Raw genomic sequence first — 23,303 nt, 5'->3', positions numbered from 1 at the left:
GGGAGCTGGACTGGACTGGGGCGCTGGGCTGGCCAACTGGGCTGGACTAGACTAGACTGGGAAGCTGGACAAGACTGGGACGCTGGACTAGACTGTGGAGCTGGACTTCGATTACTAGTCAAATGCTCTAAACACTAGGCCGCCCCAGGGTAGCCTGAATTGCTGTTCAGACAGCAATTTGATAAATCCACAAAAGACAAATAAAACAACTGCAGTGGAGGGAATAATATTTCATTTTGGAGTAGTCGAGGGCCTAGCGGTGGGGATTCCTCTGTAGTAAAGCATTCTCTGACTGACAGGTGACCCAAAATAATAGCACCAAGATACTCTGAAATCTACCAATTCACCTGAAAAATTAGATTCCATCCCGTAGGTGTGATGTACAGCTCATATTTCAGACTGAAGTCGGATTTTTGGTAATAGCTCTAGTTTTTTAAAATTTTAAATGTGAATATCGGGACCGTTCCAAAGCAAACCTCCTGTAAGACCTTTAACATCCTTGGGATCATCCCTGCTATTTCCCCACTGCAGTAAAGGGAATAATATTTCACTTTGGAGTAGTCGAGGGCCTAGCAGTGGGGATTCCTCTGTGGTAAAGCATTCTTCATGAGGTAGTTCAGTAACCAACCCTGAGCCAAGACCTGATTCACATTTCAAAACAGCAGAGACGCTAAGAACACTAATACAAGGCTTTTGTACATTGCGCGAACTTGTCCTGTATGTCCAACTCGTCCATTGGCGTACTTATACACCATAATACATCTAATGACATACATCAACAGTTTGCACAACAGCTTTCACGGAAGAGTGCTGAGTACAGATCCTATGTATTATGTACTGCCGCCTTGATATAACGCTGCCCTTATACATGAAAAGGAACCATCTGGTGCCATCATTCATCTGTGTTATGAACCTCTCCTCACGCCATGATGAGTGATGCCACTTCTAGTATGTATAGCTTGGTGTGCGAGTTGTTATGACTGCTGGAGTGAAGTGGATGGCTGGGTCTGAAGCTGAGTTAGGTAGTCCATTATTCACACACTGCATAGCGGACTGGGTCTGGCTGGCTAGCCCCTCAGTGTCTTCAGAGCCAGAACATTGGAAACTCATTGGGGTGAGGCAGGAGGCTCCATCGGTCGGGGGCCACAGTCTAGAGATTTGTCCCAAACGGCACCCTAATCCCTATATAGTGTACTACTTTTGACCATAGCCATATGGGCCCTGGTCATAGTAGTGCACTACATAGGAAATAGGGTGCCATTTTCAGAGACGCATGTTGGAGCAGAGGAGGTTGAGGCTCCACTCGAACACGTCAGAGCGGTCTCATGGAGCACAGGAGATATTGCCGACCTCAATCGATATACATGGAAACACTTGAGTAAATGAGGGACAGTAAATATGGTAGCAATTGAAAAGGAACATTTAGGAGATTATGGGAAAATTATTAGACCAAAGTTGAAGAGTTCACCGGGCACAAGAATGAATCCAAAACATTACACTGTTGATTTTATGTGCATTTTACATTTACTGTACTTTCCTCTGCATTTGTTGACAACGAAATCTGAAAATACTCTGGATACATTCAGTAACATGATAAGAATACTCCTGGAAAATATGGTGTAGGTGCAACATAAAATTAAGTGCAAGAGTTTGAGTGAGAGGACTAACTGGTGTCTCCAAGTGGTCACACACCTCTCCAAATTGTTCACAGTTCTGAAGAAATGTAAATGCACATTTATGACTCAAAGGACAGTCTTCAACTATAAGTCTTCAACCAGAGCAAGCACACTTGTAGATGCTTGAACACAACCCTGCATCCCCGCCATCACACAACTACTGCTGTTTACGCAATCCAAAAAACGGCCCAATATAAATTGCAATCTAGGTCAGGTGGGCATAATTAGAAAGCTTGTTCTATTACCAACATGACTAGCTAAAATTAAAATATATGATATTACAGTGTTAGGCTTCACAAGCCAACTCAGAGAAACAGATGGTCATTGTGATGTGCATAGAATGGAGTCATGAATGCATTCAGGTGCATGTTCTGCAGTGAATTTTCTTCACAATAGACAAACGTAGGCTCAGTCTATTCAGAACAACCCAAGGTATGATGCCATGTTTTATGATATGGAAATGTGAAGTGTACATTTGAACAAACAGATGTTTGGCTTGTCATGGCATATTATTTACATTGTTTTCATGCTCATCAAGCCATTCAGTGACCATTCATGTCCCGCGGATGGGGGCATTGTCTTCCTATGGGGGCATAGCCATGGTAGCCAAAACAATGGCCTGCCCAGCATTTTTATACATGACCCTAATGGGATGTTAATTGCTTAACTGATAAGTGCCTAAATTGGAACGCAGTGGCTGTACAATAACATGCTTATGGGAGATTCTGGTGCAGCACCCGAGACAGTGTTTTCCACAACCAAATCAACAACACACCAAATGATGGAATTTCTTGTGGAAGAATGGTGTCGCATCCTTACAATAGAGTTCCAGACACTTATAGAATCTATGTCAAGGTGCATTACACACACACACACACACACACACACACACACACACATATATACAGACCTGGAAATCTAATTGGTGAAAAATACCTATTGGTGAAAATAAAGTTCTGAACCGGTTTGAACCTCCCAAAAAGTTCCTATCGTTCCTTTCTGTTGAAATACATTTTTTACATTTAGCTTGACATGAAATGACTTCACCTATCAGTGCAGACAGAGCAGCTTGCTATGCAGCGGGCAAGATCCAGCTGTTTACATGCAGTGGACAGACGTGTAGGGTGAGATGTGTCAGAAACTTTGTGTGTAGGGAGAAAACGCTAGAGGTTGGAGGAGGCTTTGCTTGAAGGGCTTATCATCACATGCATTATCTGAATTAGGCCACAGAATTATACCTATGGAGGAGCGTCTTCTATGAAGGAACTTTTAATGTCTTTGAACTTCAGAGAATTGGCATAACATGACTGCATTTTATGTGGGACTGGAAAAAAATGCCTGGAATGTAAAAGAACGTTATTAACCGGTTCCCATGCTTTAAAAATAACGGTTCTGTTCAGGAACAGTATAGAATACTTTCATTCCCAGTTCTGATTCTGTTCCTGGAAAAATGTATTTATTTCCCAGTTACCGGTTGTGTTCCCTGAACCGGTTCCAACCTCCGGTGCCAGTGACTGTTTGCAATATGTAGGTGTGCATTTAACCTAATGGATAGGATAGTTCTGCAAAACGCTGTTGTTGGTTTGAATGCCTGTATACTGTACTGCCTCTGCAAACAGTCAGACACGTGCGCTTTAGATGATGATACAGCTGTCATTCAATACCATACAGCCCATTGAACACAGCAAATCTGTGCTGTTTACAACATGCAATACCATGAACATGTGTAGGGAAGGGATGACACATAAATGAGAAGTTAATTTAATTAATGAACTACAGTGCCTTGCGAAAGTATTCGGCCCCCTTGAACTTTGCGACCTTTTGCCACATTTCAGGCTTCAAACATAAAGATATAAAACTGTATTTTTTTGTGAAGAAACAACAACAAGTGGGACACAATCATGAAGTGGAACGACATTTATTGGATATTTCAAACTTTAACAAATCAAAAACTGAAAAATTGGGCATGCAAAATTATTCAGCCCCCTTAAGTTAATACTTTGTAGTGCCACCTTTTGCTGCGATTACAGCTGTACGTCGCTTGGGGTGTCTCTATCAGTTTTGCACATCGAGAGACTGAAATTTTTTCCCATTCCTCCTTGCAAAACAGCTCGAGCTCAGTGAGGTTGGATGGAGAGCATTTGTGAACAGCAGTTTTCAGTTCTTTCCACAGATTCTTGATTGGATTCGGGTCTGGACTTTGACTTGGCCATTCTAACACCTGGATATGTTTATTTTTGAACCATTCCGTTGTAGATTTTGCTTTATGTTTTGGATCATTGTCTTGTTGGAAGACAAATCTCCGTCCCAGTCTCAGGTCTTTTGCAGACTCCATCAGGTTTTCTTCCAGAGTGGTCCTGTATTTGGCTCCATCCATCTTCCCATCAATTTTAACCATCTTCCCTGTCCCTGCTGAAGAAAAGCAGGCCCAAACCATGATGCTGCCACCACCATGTTTGACAGTGGGGATGGTGTGTTCAGGGTGTGTTCAGGGTGATGAGCTGTGTTGCTTTTACGCCAAACATAACATTTTGCATTGTTGCTAAAAAGTTCAATTTTGGTTTCATCTGACCAGAGCACCTTCTTCCACATGTTTGGTGTGTCTCCCAGGTGGCTTGTGGCAAACTTTAAATGACACTTTTTATGGATATCTTTAAGAAATGGCTTTCTTCTTGCCACTCTTCCATAAAGGCCAGATTTGTGCAATATACGACTGATTGTTATCCTATGGACAGAGTCTCCCACCTCAGCTGTAGATCTCTGCAGTTCATCCAGAGTGATCATGGGCCTCTTGGCTGCATCTCTGATCAGTCTTCTCCTTGTATGAGCTGAAAGTTTAGAGGGACGGCCAGGTCTTGGTAGATTTGCAGTGGTCTGATACTCCTTCCATTTCAATATTATCGCTTGCACAGTGCTCCTTGGGATGTTTAAAGCTTGGGAAATCTTTTTGTATCCAAATCCATCTTTAAACTTCTTCACAACAGTATCTCGGACCTGCCTGGTGTGTTCCTTGTTCTACATGATGCTCTCTGCGCTTTTAATGGACCTCTGAGACTATCACAGTGCAGGTGCATTTATACGGAGACTTGATTACACACAGGTGGATTGTATTTATCATCATTAGTCATTTAGGTCAACATTGGATCATTCAGAGATCCTCACTGAACTTCTGGAGAGAGTTTGCTGCACTGAAAGTAAAGGGGCTGAATAATTTTGCACGCCCAATTTTTCAGTTTTTGATTTGTTAAAAAAGTTTGAAATATCCAATAAATGTCGTTCCACTTCATGATTGTGTCCCACTTGTTGTTGATTCTTCACAAAAAAATACAGTTTTATATCTTTATGTTTGAAGCCTGAAATGTGGCAAAAGGTCGCAAAGTTCAAGGGGGCCCGAATACTTTCGCAAGGCACTGTATGGTATATTAAATGAGTATTGCAGATAGATTTGTTCAATGGCCACAGTTGAACTGAACAGATAAAAGTAGCACCACAAAAAGCTAAACAGAAAGTAAACAGTGTCACTTGGAGAACCACTTCCTTGTGAACGGTTGTGTGAAAGGGTACAAACAAAAGCAGTGTTTTTATCATGATCAACAAAGACATCTATAATGTTTTTAATATGGAAAAGTTTTGTTTGATTGAGTGTGTTTAAGAGTGTTGGTGACTAAGTGGCAGCTGGATTCACAGTCGACTAATATAGAGGACTTTGAAAACAAGTAAAGTCACATGAAAAGGCTCAAAGGGAATGGCATACATTAAGGAACTGAGTGAAATCCATCCAAGAGTTGAAAAGCTTGTTTTTAATGATAAATATTACAGCTTGCTCTCATTCTTTGGTGGAATTTTCATTCGATATTACAGTTGATAAGAAACAAATACGATATGCCACTTTTCTTCAAAATTTGTGCCAGTCTGCACCACAGGTGGTAGGTATTGCTCAACCTGCTCTTATTTCCTCCATAAACTCAAGTGGAATGTTCTGGGTTCTTGGCTCCAGTGGACCAATGACACTGTGGAGGGAGGTAGACCTGGGTTCACTTACTCTGCAATCTTTAAAATACTTTTGAGTGCTTGCTTTAGCCTGCCTGGAGTGACTGGTAGGTGGGCTGGGCACTTTTGGGACTTTTCTATTGGTTCCAATGCAACAGGCAAGCTCAACCAAGCACAGCAAAACCATTTCAAAATCATTTTGAATACTATTTAAACCCAGGTTAGGAGGGAGAACTCAACGATAGCCTGTGGAGTCTGTTGGAATCTGTGTTTGTGTCCTTGTTCGTCCCTGTGCTCAGAGACTCAGACAGACCGCACGCCCTCCTCTCTCCGCTCCGACCAGAACAACGGGACTCTGTTTTCTGCCGAGGGATGGGAATTCACTCAGGCGACGTTGGCATCGCTGTACACCACGGATGCCAAGGCCAGTGTCTGAACAGCAGGAGCAACACCAAACCACACCCCCCACACACACCCCCCCACCACACACACACACACACACACACACACACACACACACACACACACACACACACCATCCATCCATCCATCCAGACGCACGCATGCACAAACCACCGTGACAATCCCCCCCATCTTTCTCATATGATACATCCTACTGTCTGGAAGAACCACCATGCCTGGTAAAACTGCAGGAATCACAGTGACATCACTTTCTCCGTCTGAAGCCCAAGACAATAAGGCAAGGCAACATGTCTTGGCAGTCCCTTAGAAATAACACTTTCACTCATGGCTTTAGGTAGTATGCAAGAAAGACTATCACCTCCCTCCCAACGCATTGTGTGTGTGTGTGTGTGTGTGTGTGTGTGTGTGTGTGTGTGTGTGTGTGTGTGTGTGTGTATTCCCTCCATGCAGATCATGAGCACACATGCACAGTCAGTGAGTAAGCCACTCTACTCTCATCCTCATTATAAAACAGGCTCTGCTCTCATCCTCATTATATAAACAGGCTCTGCTCTCATCCTCATTATAAAAACAGGCTCTGCTCTCCTCCTCATTATTATAAAAACAGGCTCCTCTCTCATCCTCATTATAAAACAGGCTCTGCTCCCATCCTCATTATAAAACAGGCTCTGCTGTTATCCTCATTTTAAACAAAGGCTTTTGCTCGTTGATGCCGTTCCCTTAAAACTTCTTTGGGATAGGGTGCAGCATTTTCACTTTTGGATGAAAAGCGTGCCCAGAGTGAACTGCCTCCTACTCAGTCCCAGATGCTAATATATGCATATTATTATTAGTATTGGATAGAAAACACTATGAAGTTTTAAAACTGTTTGAATGATGTCTGAGTATAACAGAACTCGGGGCGGCAGGGTAGCCTAGTGGTTAGAGCGTTGGACTAGTAACTGGAAGGTTGCAAGTTCAAACCCCAGAGCTGACAAGGTACAAATCTGTCGTTCTGCCCCTGAACAGGCAGTTAACCCACTGTTCCTAGGCCGTCATTGAAAATAAGAATTTGTTCTTAACTGACTTGCCTAGTTAAATAAAGGTAAAATAAATATGGCAGGCAAAAACCTGAGAAAAAATCCAAACAGGAAGTGGGAAGTCTGAGGTTTGTAGTTTTTTAACTCAGCCCCTATCAAATTCAGTGGGATATGGGTTATTTTGCACTTCCTAAGGCTTCCACTAGATGTCAACCGTCTTTAGAACGTTGTTTCAGGCTGCTCCTGTGAAGGGGGGTCGGATGGGAGCTGTTTGACTAAGGGGTCTGCCAGCAGCCTCGTTCTCAGTCACGCGAGGTGAGAGGTATCTCTTGTTCCATTGCTTTTCTACAGACAATGGAAATCTCTGGTTGGAACATTATTGAACATTTATGATAAAAACATCCTAAAGATTGATTCTATACTTAGTTTGACAAGTTTGTTCGACCTGTAATATAACTTTTTGAACTTTTCGTCCGACTGGAGCTGAACGCGCTTTTGGATTTGTTTACCAAACGCCCTAACAAAAGAAGCTATTTGGACATAAATAGACAAAAATGATGGACATTATCGAACAAAACAAACATTGTGGAACTGCGATTCCTGGGAGTGCATTCTGATGAAGATCATCAAAGGTAAGTGAATATTTATAATGCTATTTATGACTAATGTTGACTGCGCAACATGGCAGATATTTCTTTTGGCTTGTTTGGGCTCTGAGTGCCGTTCTCAGATTATGTTTTTAAAAAATCTGACACAGCGGTTGCATTAAAGAGAAGTGTATCTAAAGTTCCATGCATAGCGCTTGAATTTTCATCAACATTTATAATGAGTATTTCTGTGAATTCATGTGGCTCTCTGCAATATCACTGCATGTTTTGGAACTACTGAACATAACACGCCAATGTAAAATAAGATTTTTGGATATAAATATGAACTTTAAAGAACAAAAGATACATGTAGTGTGTTACATGAAGTCCTATGAGTGTCATCTGATGAAGATCATCAAAGGTTAGGGATTAATTTTATCTCGATTTGTGCTTTTTGTGACTCCTCTCTTTGGCTGGAAAAATGGCTGAGTTTTTCTGTGAGTTGGTGGTGACCTAACATAATCGTTTGTGGAGCTTTCGCTGTAAAGCATTTTTGAAATCAGACACTGTGGCTGGATTAACGAGAATTTTATCTTTAAAATGGTGCCTAATACTTCTATGTTTGAGAAATTTGATTTAAGAGATTTCTGTTGATTTGTATTTGGCGCACTGCAATTTCATTGGCTGTTGGCGCTAGCGGAACCCCAGTCCTAGACAGGTTAAGCCTCCACTCTCTCAATAACTAACCCCAGTGGCAGATGAAACTCTACCCAGCCCAGGCTTGACTCTCTGGGGTTATTTACTTCCCACATCCACCGGTCTGGGGAGACTGCCTTCCCCTCTGTGTAGTAATGGGAGTCAATGCCTTTCCTTTAAAAATAATCCGCTGGGGTCTCACCCCTCCTCCTTTCCCCCGATTTGAGTAATAATAAAATGACCTTGGCTGCAACACGGCACTGTAGACACTAGACAGAGCATCCCTCCCCAGCATCTGTACCGAATGGAGTTATGACTGACTGATAGGGACAGACGCCTAGGAAACCCACAACACATTGAGCTGCTAGCAGAGGAAGACATCGTCCAGATAACAATCCATCTAGCCATCGTCTGCCCTCTCTACCTAGTCCCTCGTACCTGGACGTGTATAATGTCAGAGATACTAGCATTTCCTTTGAACCTTAAACTGTTGCAGATGTATGTCTAAGAGGAAATGCTTTGGCCCCCATTGCTGTACAGTGTCTTAGGTTTCCTGAAAAGGCGCTTTAAATCCCATGTATTATTAAGAGTAATGATTTGTTACTTCTACAGCATTATCTGATAAACATTGGTGTAAAGGCAGTGCTCAAAGTGAATAGCATCCATTGTTAAAACGAAACGAGAGCTCTTCATCGGCCTTGATCAATTAGACATATTATATGATGTTTTGTGGGCCGTAGATTTTCTCTCCTCTTATTGAAAGATGTGTTTGAGAGGTGGCAAAAGCCATGTGTGTCTCACAGACATACAAGGAAACGAAGAGAGGTGGGGAGAACGAGAGAGAGAGAGAGGGAGAACGAGAGAACGAGAGAGAGAGGGGGGAGAACGAGAGAGAGAGGGGGAGCATGAGAGAGAGAGGGACAAGAGAGGGGGGAGAATGAGAGAGAAAGGGAGAGGGGGAAGAGGGAGAACGAGAGAGAAAGAGGGAGAGGGGGAAGAGGGAGAACGAGAGAGAGGGGGAAGAGGGAGAACGAGAGAGAGGGGAGAATGAAAGAGGGAAAGAGAGAGGGGAGAATGAAAGAGGGAAAGAGAGAGGGTAAGAGAAAGAGGGGAGAGGAATCCAGACACCATTGTGTGGCGCTCCCGTCCCAACAGGCTGGCAGAGAGCATTCTGCGAGAAAGGTCACCTCGCCGCGCCAGGAAAGGTCAAACAAAGGGGCTGTGTCTGGTGGAACTGGCCTCCTTTTGTCACTGTCTCCACCACCACCTGTGTCACGTCTACCTTGCCATTGTAGCACCCAGTACTGTCTAGACTGCTGCGTGTGTGGCGTATACATTTACAGACTTACGTATACTAAACGGTACAATATCCATTCATGCATTTGTCTCGTCATCATGTCTCAGAGAATTACAGTGCCTTCAGAAAGAATTCATACTAAAGGTCGACCGATTAATCGTAATGGCCGATTAATTAGGGCCGATTTCAAGTTTTCATAACAATCGGAAATCAGTATTTTTGGACACCAATTTGGCAGATTTTTTGTTTTTACGCCTTTATTTAATCTTTATTTAACTAGGCAAGTCAGTTAAGAACACATTCTTATTTTCAATGACGGCCTAGTGGGTTAACTGCATCGTTCAGGGGCGGAACGACAGATTTTCACCTTGTCAGCTCGGGGGATTCAATCTTGCAACCTTACAGTTAACTAGTAACTAATGCTCTAACCACCTGCCTCTCATTGCACTCCACGAGGAGACTGCCTGTTACACGAATGCAGTAAGCCAAGGTAAGCTAGCACTAAACTTATCTTATAAAAAAAACAATCAATCAATCATAATCACTAGTTAATCTAGCGTGTCCTGCGTTGTATATAATCGATGCGGTGCATATCGTTGCTCCAATGTGTACCTAACCATGAACATCAATGTCTTTCTTAAAATCAATACACAGAAGTATATATTTTTAAACCTGCATATTTAGCTAAAATAAATCCAGGTTAGCAGGCAGTATTAACCAGGTGAAATTGTGTCACTTCTCTTGCGTTCATTGCACGCAGAGTCAGTGTGTATGCAACAGTTTGGGCTGCCTAATTTGCCAGAATTTTACGTAATAATGATATAACATTGACGGTTGTGCAATGTAACAGGAATATTTAGACTAATGGTTCCGTATTTCACTGAAAGAATAAACGTCTTGTTTTCGAGATGATAGTTTCCGGATTCGACCATATTAATGACCTAAGGCTCGTATTTCTGTGTGTTACTATGTTATAACGAAGTCTATGATTTGATAGAGCAGTCTGACTGAGCGATGGTAGGCAGCAGCAGGCTCGTAAGCATTCATTCAAACAGCATCTTCATGCGTTTTGCCAGCAGCTCTTCATTGTGCGTCAAGCATTGCACTGTTTATGACTTCGAGCCTATCAACCCCCGAGATTAGGCTGGTGTAACAGAAGTGAAATTGCTAGCTAGTTAGCGGGGTGCGTGCTAATAGCGTTTCAAACGTCACGCGCTCTGAGACTTGGAGTGGTTGTACCCCTTGCTCTGCAAGGACCGCAGCTTTTGTGGAGCGATGGGTAACGCTGCTTCGAAGGTGGCTGTTGTCGTTGTGTTCCTGGTTCGAGCCCAGGTAGGAACGAGGAGAGGGACAGAAGCTATACACTGGCAATACGATAGTGCCTATAAGAACATCCAATAGTCAAAGGTATATGAAATACAAATGGTATAGAGGAAAATAGTCCTATTATTCCTATAACTACAACCTAAAACTTCTTACCTGGGAATATTGAAGACTCATGTTAAAAGGGACCACCAGCTTTCATATGTTCTCATGTTCTGAGCAAGGAACTTAAAACGTTAGCTTTCTTACATGGCACATATTGCACTTTTACTTTCTTCTCCAACACTTTGTTTTTGCATTATTTAAACCAAATTGAACATGTTTCATTATTTATTTTATTGATGTATTGATGTATTATATTAAGTTAAAATAAGTGTTCATTCAGTATGGTTGTAATTGTCATTATTAAATCGGTATCGGCTCATTTTTGGTCCTCCAATAATCGGTATCGGCGTTGAAAAATCATAATCGGTCAACCTCTAACTCATACCCCACTTATTCCACATTTTGTTGTTACAAGCCTGAATTAAAAATGGATGAAATAAAAAAAATTGCACAACCATCAACACACAATACAATACACACAATACACACAATACCCCATAAGGATGAAGTCGAAACATGTTTAGACATTTTTGAAAATGTATTGAAAATGAATAACTGAAATATAATTCACATAAGTGTTCACACCCCCATGCTATGACACTCCAAATTTAGCTCCGGTGCATCCAATTTCCTTTGATTATCAAATCAAATCTTATTTGTCACATGCTTTATAAACAACTTACTTACGGGCCCTTCCCAACAAAGCAGAGAGAGGAAAAAAGTCAAATAATATTAAAAAATAATAACAGGAGGAATAAATACACAATGAGTAAGGATAACTTGGCTATATGTACGGGGTACCAGTACTGACTCACTGTGCAGAGGTACAAGGTAATTGAGGTAGATAGGTACATATAGGTTGGGATAAAGTGACTAGGCAACAGGACAGATAATAAACATTAACAGCAGTGTATGTGATGAGTCAAAATAGTTAGTGCAGATTAGTTACAATTTAGGCATTTAGCAGATGCACTTATCCAGGGTGACTTACAGGAGCAATTAGGGTTAAGTGCCTTGCTCAAGGGCCCATCAACAGATTTTTCACCTAGTCGGTATAGGATTCGAACCAGTGACCTTTCAGTTACTGGCCTAAGGCTGTTAACCGCCAGGCTAACCAATAGCTTCCCGGACTACCTATTTAGCAGTCTTATGGCTTGGGGGTAGAAGCTGTTCAGGGTCCTGTTGGTTCCAGACTTGGTGCATCGGTACTGCTTGTCGTGTGGCAGCAGAGAGAACAGTCTATGACTTGGGTGGCTGGAGTCTGACAATATTTAGGGCCTTCCTCTGACATTACCTGGTATAGAGGTCCAAAGTGGCACGGCGCTCGGCCCCAGTGATGTACTAGGCTGTACGCACTCTGTGGCGCCTTGCAGTCGAATGCCAAAAAGTTGCCAGGGGGAAGAGGCGTTGTCATGCCCTCTTCACGATTGTGTTGGTGTGTGTGGACCATGATAATTCCTTAGTGATGTCGACACCGAGGAACTTGAAGCTCTCGACCTGATCCACTACAGCCCTGTCGTTGTGGATCAGCTCCTTTGCCTTGCTGATGTTGAGAATTCCAAGAGAGAATTCCAAGAGTGTGCAAGGCTGTCATCAAGGCAAAGGGTGGCTACATTGAAGAATCTCAAATATATTTTAATTTGTTTAACACCATTTTGGTTACCATATTATTCCATATGTGTTATTTCATAGTTTTGATGCCTTCACTATTATTCTACAATGTAGAAAATACTAAAAATAAAGAAAAACCCTTGAATGAGTAGATGTGTCCAAACTTGACTGGTACTGTACACACACACACTATACATAAACAGTCTACACACACAGTCTACACACACACAGTATACACACACACACAGTATACACACACACATTATATACACACACACACAATATACACACACACACAATATACACACACACACAGTAGCCTAGTGGTTAGAGCGTTGGGCCAGAAACCAGAGGGTTGCTAGGTCAAATCCCCGAGCAGACAAGGTAAAAAATCTGTCGTTCTGCCCCTGAGAAAGGCAGTTAACCCACTGTTCCCCAGGTGCCGAAGACGCGGATGTCGATTAAGGCAGCCCCCCGTACCGATTCAGAGGGGTTGAGTTAAATGCGGAAGACATTCCAGTTGAATACATTCAGTTGGACAACTGACTAGGTATTCCCCTTTCACACACACACACACACACACACACACACACACACACACACGTGTATTGGGAGGTAGAGTGAAACTCTCCAGACCATTAGAGCACTGGGCTTTCCCTTCCACCCTGGAGCCTTCTACAGCCCCAGATTGATACAGACCCATTTCACCGTGGACTGCAGTGCACACATTCACTTAACCACACACGTCCACATGTGCCACAAGCACACACATTAGGAATTTCAACACTCCTCACACCAAGACTACATTTCATTCAAACTTGATCTACTTCTACCCAAACCTCAGAAAAAGTACATTATGACAAAGAACATGTTAAAGATAACCTGGTGCTAAAGATGACAGAAAACATTTGCAGGTCTGGTTAGTGCTTTGAGTCAGGCTGCAGGTCTGGTTAGGGCTTTGAGACAGGCTGCAGGTCTGGTTAGGGCTTTGAGACAGGCTGCAGGTCTGGTTAGGGCTTTGAGACAGGCTGCAGGTCTGGTTAGGGCTTTGAGACAGGCTGCAGGTCTGGTTAGGGCTTTGAGACAGGCTGCAGGTCTGGTTAGGGCTTTGAGTCAGGCTGCAGGTCTGGTTAGGGCTTTGAGACAGGCCCCTCTGGTTAGGGCTTTGAGACAGTCAGGCTGCCCCTCTGGTTAGGGCTTTGAGACAGTCAGGCTGCCCCTCTGGTTAGGGAGGGGTTTGAGACAGTCAGGCTGCCCCTCTGGTTAGGGGGGCTTTGAGACAGCCCCTCTGGTTAGGGAGGGGTTTCAGGCTGGTTATGGGTTTGAGACAGACCCTCTGGTTGAGACAGTCAGGCTGCAGGTCTGGTTAGGGGTTTGAGACAGTCAGGCTGCAGGTCTTTGAGACAGTCAGGCTGCCCCTCTGGTTCAGGCTGCCCCTCTGGTTAGGGGTTTGAGACAGTCAGGCTGCCCCTCAGGCTGCCCCTCTGGTTAGGTCTGGTTATGGGTTTGAGACAGACAGGCTGGGGTTTGAGACAGTCAGGCTGCCCCTCTGGTTAGACAGTCAGGCTGCCCCTCTGGTTAGGGAAACAGTCAGGCTGCCCCTCTGGTTAGGGAGACAGGGTTTGAGACAGTCAGGCTGCCCTCTGGTTCAGGGAGGGGTTTGAGACAGTCAGGCTGCCCCTCTGGTTAGGGGTTTGGGTCAGGGCCCCTCTGGTTAGGGAGGGGTTTGAGACAGTCAGGCTGCCCCTCTGGTTAGGGAGGGGTTTGAGACAGTCAGGCTGCAGGTCTGGTTATGGGTTTGAGACAGACAGGCTGCAGGTCTGGTTATGGGTTTGAGACAGTCAGGCTGCAGGTCTGGTTATGGGTTTGAGACAGACAGGCTGCAGGTCTGGTTAGGGGTTTGAGACAGTCAGGCTGCAGGTCTGGTTAGGGGTTTGAGACAGTCAGGCTGCAGGTCTGGTTAGGGGTTTGAGACAGTCAGGCTGCAGGTCTGGTTAGGGGTTTGAGACAGTCAGGCTGCAGGTCTGGTTAGGGGTTTGAGACAGTCAGGCTGCAGGTCTGGTTAGGGGTTTAGACAGGGGTTTGAGACAGTCAGGCTGCAGGTCTGGTTAGGGGTTTGAGACAGTCAGGCTGCAGGTCTGGTTAGGGGTTTGAGACAGGCTGCAGGTCTGGTTAGGGGTTTGAGACAGGCTGCAGGTCTGGTTAGGGGTTTGAGACAGACAGGCTGCAGGTCTGGTTAGGGGTTTGAGACAGACAGGCTGCAGGTCAGGTTAGGGGTTTGAGACAGACAGGCTGCAGGTCAGGTTAGGGGTTTGAGACAGACAGGCTGCAGGTCAGGTTAGGGGTTTGAGACAGACAGGATGCAGGTCAGGAATACAATGTTCCCATCCCAGTCTAATACAGTCCTTTGAGTGAAAGCTGCTAAAGTGAATCTATTAAAACAAAATGAGATGAGAGATGAGTGACTGAGACAGACAGGAGATATGTCCTTAACGGCATCTGATTCCCTATATAGTGCACTACTTTAGACCAGAGCCCTATATAGTGCACTACTTTAGACCAGAGCCCTATTCCCTATATAGTGCACTACTTTAGACCAGAGCCCTATTCCCTATATAGTGCACTACTTTAGACCAGAGCCCTATTCCCTATATAGTGCACTACTTTAGACCAGAGCCCTATTCCCTATATAGTGCACTACTTTAGACCAGAGCCCTATTCCCTATATAGTGCACTACTTTAGACCAGAGCCCTATTCCCTATATAGTGCACTACTTTAGACCAGAGCCCTATTCCCTATATAGTGCACTACTTTAGACCAGAGCCCACTGGGCTATATAGGGAATAGGGTGTCATGTGAGAGACAGGAAATGACTGCTAGACATATAAACAAGGAATGTACATCCTGTTTACAACTTGGGCCAGAACCTTTGTTGGTTTGTTTAGATTAGTTTTTAGCTCAGGTCAATATGGGTGGGGGGTATTGGGATAGGATGGTGAAGAGGAGACAGGAAAGGTAGGAGAGAGTGTGAGTCAGAAAGGAAGTGGTTTGATGCAAATCCATTACGACTCTTGTTATAAATGGACTACACAGGTTTCACATACAGGAGTGTTTGCAAACAAACACGCCCACAAAGCCAGGTCCTGGCCGCAGCCGAGGTTCTAATGCAATTAGAATTTATCGGCTGTTTAAAATAGACAGGTTAACAGACAGCTGCTTCAATAGGTTTAGTTCGCATGAGCACGGCTAACCTTAAAATAAATCTGGTGTGGTATCCATGACGAGTCTGATCCGCTGCGATAGGGATGGCTTCATGGTCAGGGTAACCTCATGGTCAAGGTGACCTCATGGTCAGGGTGACCTATACCGATTGTATGATTAGATTGTCTTTATCTGATTGCAATTTGGTTATAGAAGCTCTTCTCAAACAGAGTGCAGGTTGGGTATGTTAGTGCTCTAAATGGTGTATGTCTATTGGCCTTTACCCAGCATGCAGAATTGGTTGGACTGATGTTGTCTTGTGTCTTTCATCACCCCATAGGCAGGTTGTGTACTGGTTGTATAGGGAAGACGTCTTTACCTGATTGCAATCTGGTTACGTGACTCAACCAAAAAAAACATAATTGAGACTTCATGTGTACAATTTAGCCTGCTGGACATGGTGTTCAGCATTCCTTGTCGATTTGGATTCAAAAGGTGGGAAAGGATGTGCATAAAGAGGTCAGTGTCTGAGTGTTATGTTACCATAATTGGTCTACTTGGGTGTGAAGCTACATCCCCAGGCCCAGGGTTGGTGTTAGTTTGAATGTCAGTGTTGTGTTGTTACCATAAATGTCCTTGTCTGAGACAGAACAGCCCATAGGGCAGAAGCCATTCTCCTGTTTCTGTAGCATGAGGTAGCTTGATGTACAAGTACACTCCCTGGACAGGACACTAGTCTATCATTTGCCATAGATATACATTCTATTACAAGTATTGTGCCATAATCTATAGCATTTATAGCCATCATTGTTAATTATCTCCTGTACGGAGTGTGCAGCAGGTGTGTGTGTGTTGCACGGGTCAACTGTTCACCCGCCGGCAATTGTCAACAACCCATCCGCAACCGCCCCGCTATATACAGTGGGGCAAAAAAGTATTTAGTCAGCCACCAATTGTGCATGTTCTCCCACTTAAAAAGATGAGAGAGGCCTGTAATTTTCACCATAGGTCAACTATGACAGACAAAATGAGAAAAAAAATCCATAAAATCACATTGTAGGATTTTTTATTAATTTATTTGCAAATTATGGTGGAAAATAAGTATTTGGTCACCTACAAACAAGCAAGATTTCTGGCTCTCACAGACCTGTAACTTCTTCTTTAAGAGGCTCCTCTGTCCTCCACTCGTTACCTGTATTAATGGCACCTGTTTGAACGTGTTATCAGTATAAAAGACACCTGTCCAAAACCTCAAACAGTCACACTCCAAACTCCACTATGGCCAAGACCAAAGAGCCGTCAAAGGACACCAGAAACAAAATTGTAGACCTGCACCAGGCTGGGAAGACTGAATCTGCAATAGGTAAGCAGCTTGGTTTGAAGAAATCAACTGTGGGAGCAATTATTAGGAAATGGAAGACATACAAGACCACTGATAATCTCCCTCGATCCTGGGCTCCACGCAAGATCTCACCCGTGGGGTCAAAATGATCACAAGAACGGTGAGCAAAAATCCCAGAACCACACGGGAGGACATAGTGAATGACCTGCAGAGAGCTGGGACCAAAGTAACAAAGCCATCAAAAACACACTACGCCGCCAGGGACTCAAATCCTGCAGTGCCAGACGTGTCCCCCTGCTTAAGCCAGTACATGTCCAGGCCCCTCTGAAGTTTGCTAGAGAGCATTTGGATGATCCAGAAGAAGATTGGGAGAATGTCATATGGTCAGATGAAACCAAAATAGAACTCTTTGGTAAAAACTCAACTTGTCGTGTTTGGAGGACAAAGAATGCTGAGTTGCATCCAAAGAACACCATACCTACTGTGAAGCATGGGGGTGGAAACATCATGCTTTGGGGCTGTTTTTCTGCAAAGGGACCAGGACGACTGATCCGTGTAAAGGAAAGAATGAATGGGGCCATGTATCGTGAGATTTTGAGTGAAAACCTCCTTCCATCAGCAAGGGCATTGAAGATGAAACGTGGCTGGGTCTTTCAGCATGACAATGATCCCAAACACACCGCCCGGGCAACGAAGGAGTGGCTTCGTAAGAAGCATTCCAAGGTCCTGGAGTGGCCCAGCCAGTCTCCAGATCTCAACCCCATAGAAAATCTTTTTTTTTCTCATTTTGTCTGTCCTAGTTGAAGTGTACCTATGATGAAAATTACAGGCCTCCCATCTTTTTAAGTGGGAGAACTTGCACAATTGGTGGCTGACTAAATACTTTTTTGCCCCACTGTATGTGTGAAAGTGAAAATCTAGTTAACATCGGTAAATGGGGTGGCAGGGTAGCCAAGTGGTTAGAGCGTTGGACTAGTAACCGAAAGACTGCAAGTTCGAATCCCCGAGCTGACAAGGTACAAATCTGTCGTTCTGCCCCTGAACAGGCAGTTAACCCACTGTTCCTAGGCCGTCGTTGAAAATAAGAATTTGTTCTTAACTGACTTGCCTAGTAAAATAAAGGTAAACATTTTTTTTTTTAAAGTTCTCTTTCATCTCTGCTTCTCTGGCACAGCATTTAGGGACCGGGTAGAAAATAAAGTAACTCCATACAACATTTCCAAATGAAATCATTTTGACCAGTTCTAAGGGAATTAAAATCTGTGAAACAGATTGGATGCATATTTTATGTGGTTGAAATATAAATCAGCATTTATGATGCTGATAAAGATTTCACCTTCCCTAACCATGCATTCATTCTCTCGACATGCTGAAAGAAAGAAATAATATTTCTCCACTCCTGTTTGAGTCCAAATGTACATTTGGTGTATCATCTTGCTGCAAGAAATGCTTAATTCTGCAGGAGTTAATGTTAAGGCAATGTGAGAGGCTATAGACCTACAGTCAGAGTCCAGATGTCAGTTTCCATTTAACCCATCTGAACAGTAGGCTACAGTTCCCTTGACCTGTCATATTTGAAGTTACAGTCTTGTGACTGTTGAATTTGTATAGCGCCTCAATCATCACACATAACATCTTTCCCAAACATCAGGCTGTTCTGTTTTTGCCCTCCCTGTTCCCAAAACATTTGGCACTTGTACAGATAGGACCTAAAGTTTAGGCTAACACACCAATGCCAGAGAAAAATGTATGAAAGAAAAACCTCAATGTAGCCTATCGAGAATGAATTGCACATGGATTTGTTATGCATTGGTTTTGTCTTTATTCAACCTGCCCGCCCTTCATCCACACAACATTTCATGACCCTAAATCCGCTCGCACAGCGGATATAACCGCACATTAGTGCCAGGGGCGGCAGGTAGCCTAGTGGATAAAAAATTTGAGTCTACCCACGCATCACTAGTATGTGTGTGTGTGCGGTCGGCCTACCTCCTGTGTAGTGCGAGCGGCAGGTTTGTCCTGGTGGTTGGCCAGTATGAGGAAGGGCAGGGTGCAGAGCTGGGGGTGCTGCAGGGCAGAGTGGAGCTCAGTGCGGGCCAACTCCAGGTCCTCGTCTGTGGAGGCGCTGTCCAGGATGAACACCACTCCCTGGGAACCCTGGTAGTACCGCGACCAGTACTTCTTTATCGAGTCTGCTCCTGGAGAAAAAAACAGACGGCTGTATGCATGAGCACAGGGATGGATGCTCACACACACACACACACAAACTGACGCACACACACACACTGACACCCCACACAATTTTTACCACCACCAGTTCAAATACCTCAATTAAATCAGCTCCTTCAATTGATAGACAGGCCCCCACACATGCTATACACAGACAAGCACACACATAATATGAAAACACACACATGTTCTCTTGGCACTGGCTCCAGTATGATTTCAAATTATAACACAGTCACAAGCTATTACAATACTCTTAGTGCCAGTCACAACCAAACTGGTTTTTAACCGTTAGCTTCAAGAGGCTCGTTCTACATAATTCAATTGTAGGTTGATAATCCAGCAAATAAAATGGATACCTATGAGCGACAGGGACCTCCAGCAAGAAAAGGGGAAAAATGCTATGAATTTCAACATCGTTTCAATTGAAATACGTCTGGAGAACATTATCCAAATGCTTCTACCCTCCTTTCATAAGATCTTTGTGGATAGCGCATTGTGTTTTTAAGACCTCGGGACTGCCAACTTTTAGCCTCCTGCTCTGTTGCGCTGGGGGCCGGTGGGGAAATTACATGTCTGTCTAAATGAAGTGTGTTCAACACAAAAAAGAAGTTTGCATCCCAAATGGAACACTATCCCCTGTATAGTGCACTACTTTTGGCCAGACACCTAAACGCATCCTGGGTCAAAAGTAGTGCACTATAAAAAGGGGAATAGGGTGCAATTTTGCAATTTGGGACACACACAAAGATTATCTTTAAAGGAGAAACAACTCAGAGCACATTAAAGCAGTTCCCTATGAGAGCCACTCTACAGCACAGTTCAAATGAACTTTCTTTTACAATGAACATATGGTTCCTTTTCTGCACAACAATTTGGGGGTACAAAAGACTCACCAGGCAGGGCATGGCTTTGGTTAGAGTGAGTGACAGAGAGGGGGAATAGAACCACAATGTCGTAGGAATAAGGTCCATTATCAGGACCCGCATTGTTAAATTACTCTCACTGAGTGTGGCTGGAAAAACAACCACTTATTTTTCTGAAATCTAAAAGAGAAAGAGGCCATGGTTTAACTCTTCCATCTCTGGGGCTATAGGAAAAGTGGACCTGACTGTAATTTAACCACGCCCACTGTCATCTCTCATTAGGGTGTTATTCATTAGGGAATCAAACAGAGGAAAACAGACAAACAGGGAGGGGCTACCTGGACTTGTCCAACAAGAAACACTTGTTTTAATGTTCCATTGCAAAGCACTTTAAAACATTTTTCCCAAATGAATACGATCCAGACGTGTTTATGGCTGATTCCGCCCCTCATTACAAGTGTTTACAGTCGATTAGCCTACTACTCTGAGAATCCATTAAAAACTCCATCCCCCAACTTGACCATTATGCCTGCTCAAGAAATGGAGTAATATTGCGTGGGAGTATGAGCTGAAACAGCTTACAGATGAACTATAACGTATCAAAACACCTCAAATAATTGTGTGGGGGGGAATGGGGGTTAGAGGAGGGGTAGGAAGTTAAGTCTTAACTAGACCGTATTATCAAGATGAATCTATTGCTCAAGAACAGATGCTGAAAAATCTGCCAAGCATAAGAGCTTGGCGATCCATCACTACCATGGCCTGAGAAACAATGTTGAAACCAATGTTCAAACATAATCTTGCTGAGGGGTCTTTTACAGGCTATTAGGACATCAGCAAGGCTCCCATACACTCATATAAGACCACTTGCTATTGTGTGTGTTCATCTCCCTCTCTATTTATATACAGAGGTATGTACATACAGTTCCAGTTTGGACACACCTACTCATTCCAGGGTTTTTCTTTTTTTTTTTACATTGTAGAATAATAGTGAAGACATCAAAACTATGAAATAATACATATGGAATCATGGAGTAACCAAAAGAAAGTTAAACAAACCAAATATATATTTTATTTTTCAAAGTAGCCGCCCGTTGCCTTGACAGCTTTGCACACTCTTGGCATTCTCTCGACTAGCTGCATGAGGTAGTCACCTGGAATACATTTCAATTAACAGGTGTGCCTTCTAAAAAGTGAATTTGTGGAATTTCTTTCCCTTTTAATGCATTTGATCCAATCAGTTGTGTTGTAACAAGGTAGGGGTGGTATACAGAATATAGCCCTATTTGGTAAAAGACCAAGTCCATATTATGGCAAGAACAGCTCAAATAAGCAAAGAGAAATGACAGTCCATCATTACTTTAAGACATGAAGGTCAGTCAATATGGAATATTTCTTCAAGTGAGCTGCAAAAACCATCAAGCGCTATGATGAAACTGGCTCTCATGAGGACCACCACAGGAAAAGTTCATTGGAGTTACCAGTCTCTGAAATTGAAGCCCAAATAAATGCTTAAAGTAACAGACACATCTCAATTTCAACTGTTCAGAAGAGACTGCGTGAATCAAGCCTTCATGGTCGAATTGCTGCAAAGAAACCACTACTAAAAGGACACGAATAAGAAGAGACGAGCAATGGATATTAGGTGGAAATATGTCCTTAGGTCTTATTAGCCCAAATCTGAGATTTTTGGTTCCAACCGGCTTGTCTTTGTGAGATGCAGAGTAAGTGAACGGATGATCTCTGCATGTGTGGTTCCCACCGTGAAGCAAGGAGTGTCAAAAGCAAAGCACCCCCACACCGTGTGACGGTGTGGGGTTGCTTTGCTTTTGACACTGTCTGTGATTTATTTAGAATTCAAGGCACACTTAAACAGCATGGCTACCACAGCATTCTGTAGATAGACGCCATCCCATCTGGTTTGTGCTTAGTGGGACTATAATTTTCAAAAGGACAATGACCCAACACCTCCAGGCTGTGTAAGGGCTATTTGAAGGAGAGTGATGGAGTGCTGCATCAGATGACCTGGACTCCACAATCACCCAACCTCAACCCAATAGTTGAGTTGGACTGCAGAGTGAAGGAAAAGCAGCCAACAAGTGCTCAGCATATGTGGAAACTCCTTAAAGACTGTTGGAAAAACATTCCAGGTGAAGCTAGTTGAGAGAATGCCAAGAGTGTGCAAAACTGTCATCATGGCAAAAGGTGGCTACATTGAAGAATCTAAAATATATTTTGATTTGTTTAACACTTTTTTGGTTATTACATGATTCCATATGTTATTTCATAGTTTTGATGTCTTCACTATTATTCTACAATGTAGAAAACAGTACAAGTAAAGAAAAACCCTTGAATGAGTAGGTGTGTCCAAACTTTTGACTGGTACTGTTCGTATGTACAAAACTATGTTAACACCCTTTCAAATTAGTGGATTTGGCTATTTCAGTCACACCTGTTGCTGACGTGTATAAAATTGAGCACACAGCCATGCAATCGCCATAGAACATTGACAGGAGAATGGCCTTACTGAAGAGAGTGACTTTCAACATGGCACCGTCATAGTCAGTTCGTCAAATATTTTCCCTGCTTGAACTGCCCCGGTCAACTGTAAGTGCTGTTATTGTGAAGTGGAAACACCGGGCTAGGCCCCTTAGTCCTAGTTAAGGGACATTTTAATGTTACAGGATACAATGACATTCTAGATGATACTGTGCTTCCAACTAATGTGGCAACAGTTTGGGGAAGACCCTTTGCCGTTTCATCATGACAGTGCCCCCTTGCACAAAGCGAGGTCCAGACAGAAATTATTTGTCAATATCGGTGTGGAAGAACTTGACTGGCCTGCAAAGAGCCCTAACCTCAACTTCATCGAACACCTAAATTGGACTGCCGACTGCGAGCCAGGCCTAATCTTCCAACATCAGTTCCCGACCTCCCTAA

The 23,303-nt window shown here is 43.4% G+C and overlaps 1 protein-coding gene across 2 annotated transcripts in view; it reads right to left on the bottom strand.

The window, feature by feature from the left end:
- The window catches only part of arl15b (ADP-ribosylation factor-like 15b), a 68,349-nt gene that overhangs the window by 10,864 nt on the left and 34,182 nt on the right, over nucleotides 1–23,303 (bottom strand). The window contains exons 4-5 of one of the 2 annotated variants that reach the window (XM_024430792.2): nucleotides 19,261–19,469; nucleotides 5,462–5,686 (exon numbers count right to left, since the gene is read on the bottom strand). In XM_024430792.2, the coding sequence (XP_024286560.1) occupies nucleotides 5,642–5,686; nucleotides 19,261–19,469 (254 nt within the window). In that variant the 3' untranslated portion in view covers nucleotides 5,462–5,641. Of the gene's footprint in view, nucleotides 1–5,461; nucleotides 5,687–19,260; nucleotides 19,470–23,303 lie in introns of those variants that run through there. The other variant, XM_024430791.2, reaches the window with a different exon arrangement.

Source organism: Oncorhynchus tshawytscha, linkage group LG09 (genome assembly GCF_018296145.1).
Source record: "Oncorhynchus tshawytscha isolate Ot180627B linkage group LG09, Otsh_v2.0, whole genome shotgun sequence".
Classification (NCBI taxonomy): Eukaryota; Metazoa; Chordata; class Actinopteri; order Salmoniformes; family Salmonidae; genus Oncorhynchus; species Oncorhynchus tshawytscha.
The sequence above is the reverse complement of the archived record's forward strand: the minus strand, read 5'-3'. Positions and strand labels throughout refer to the sequence as shown.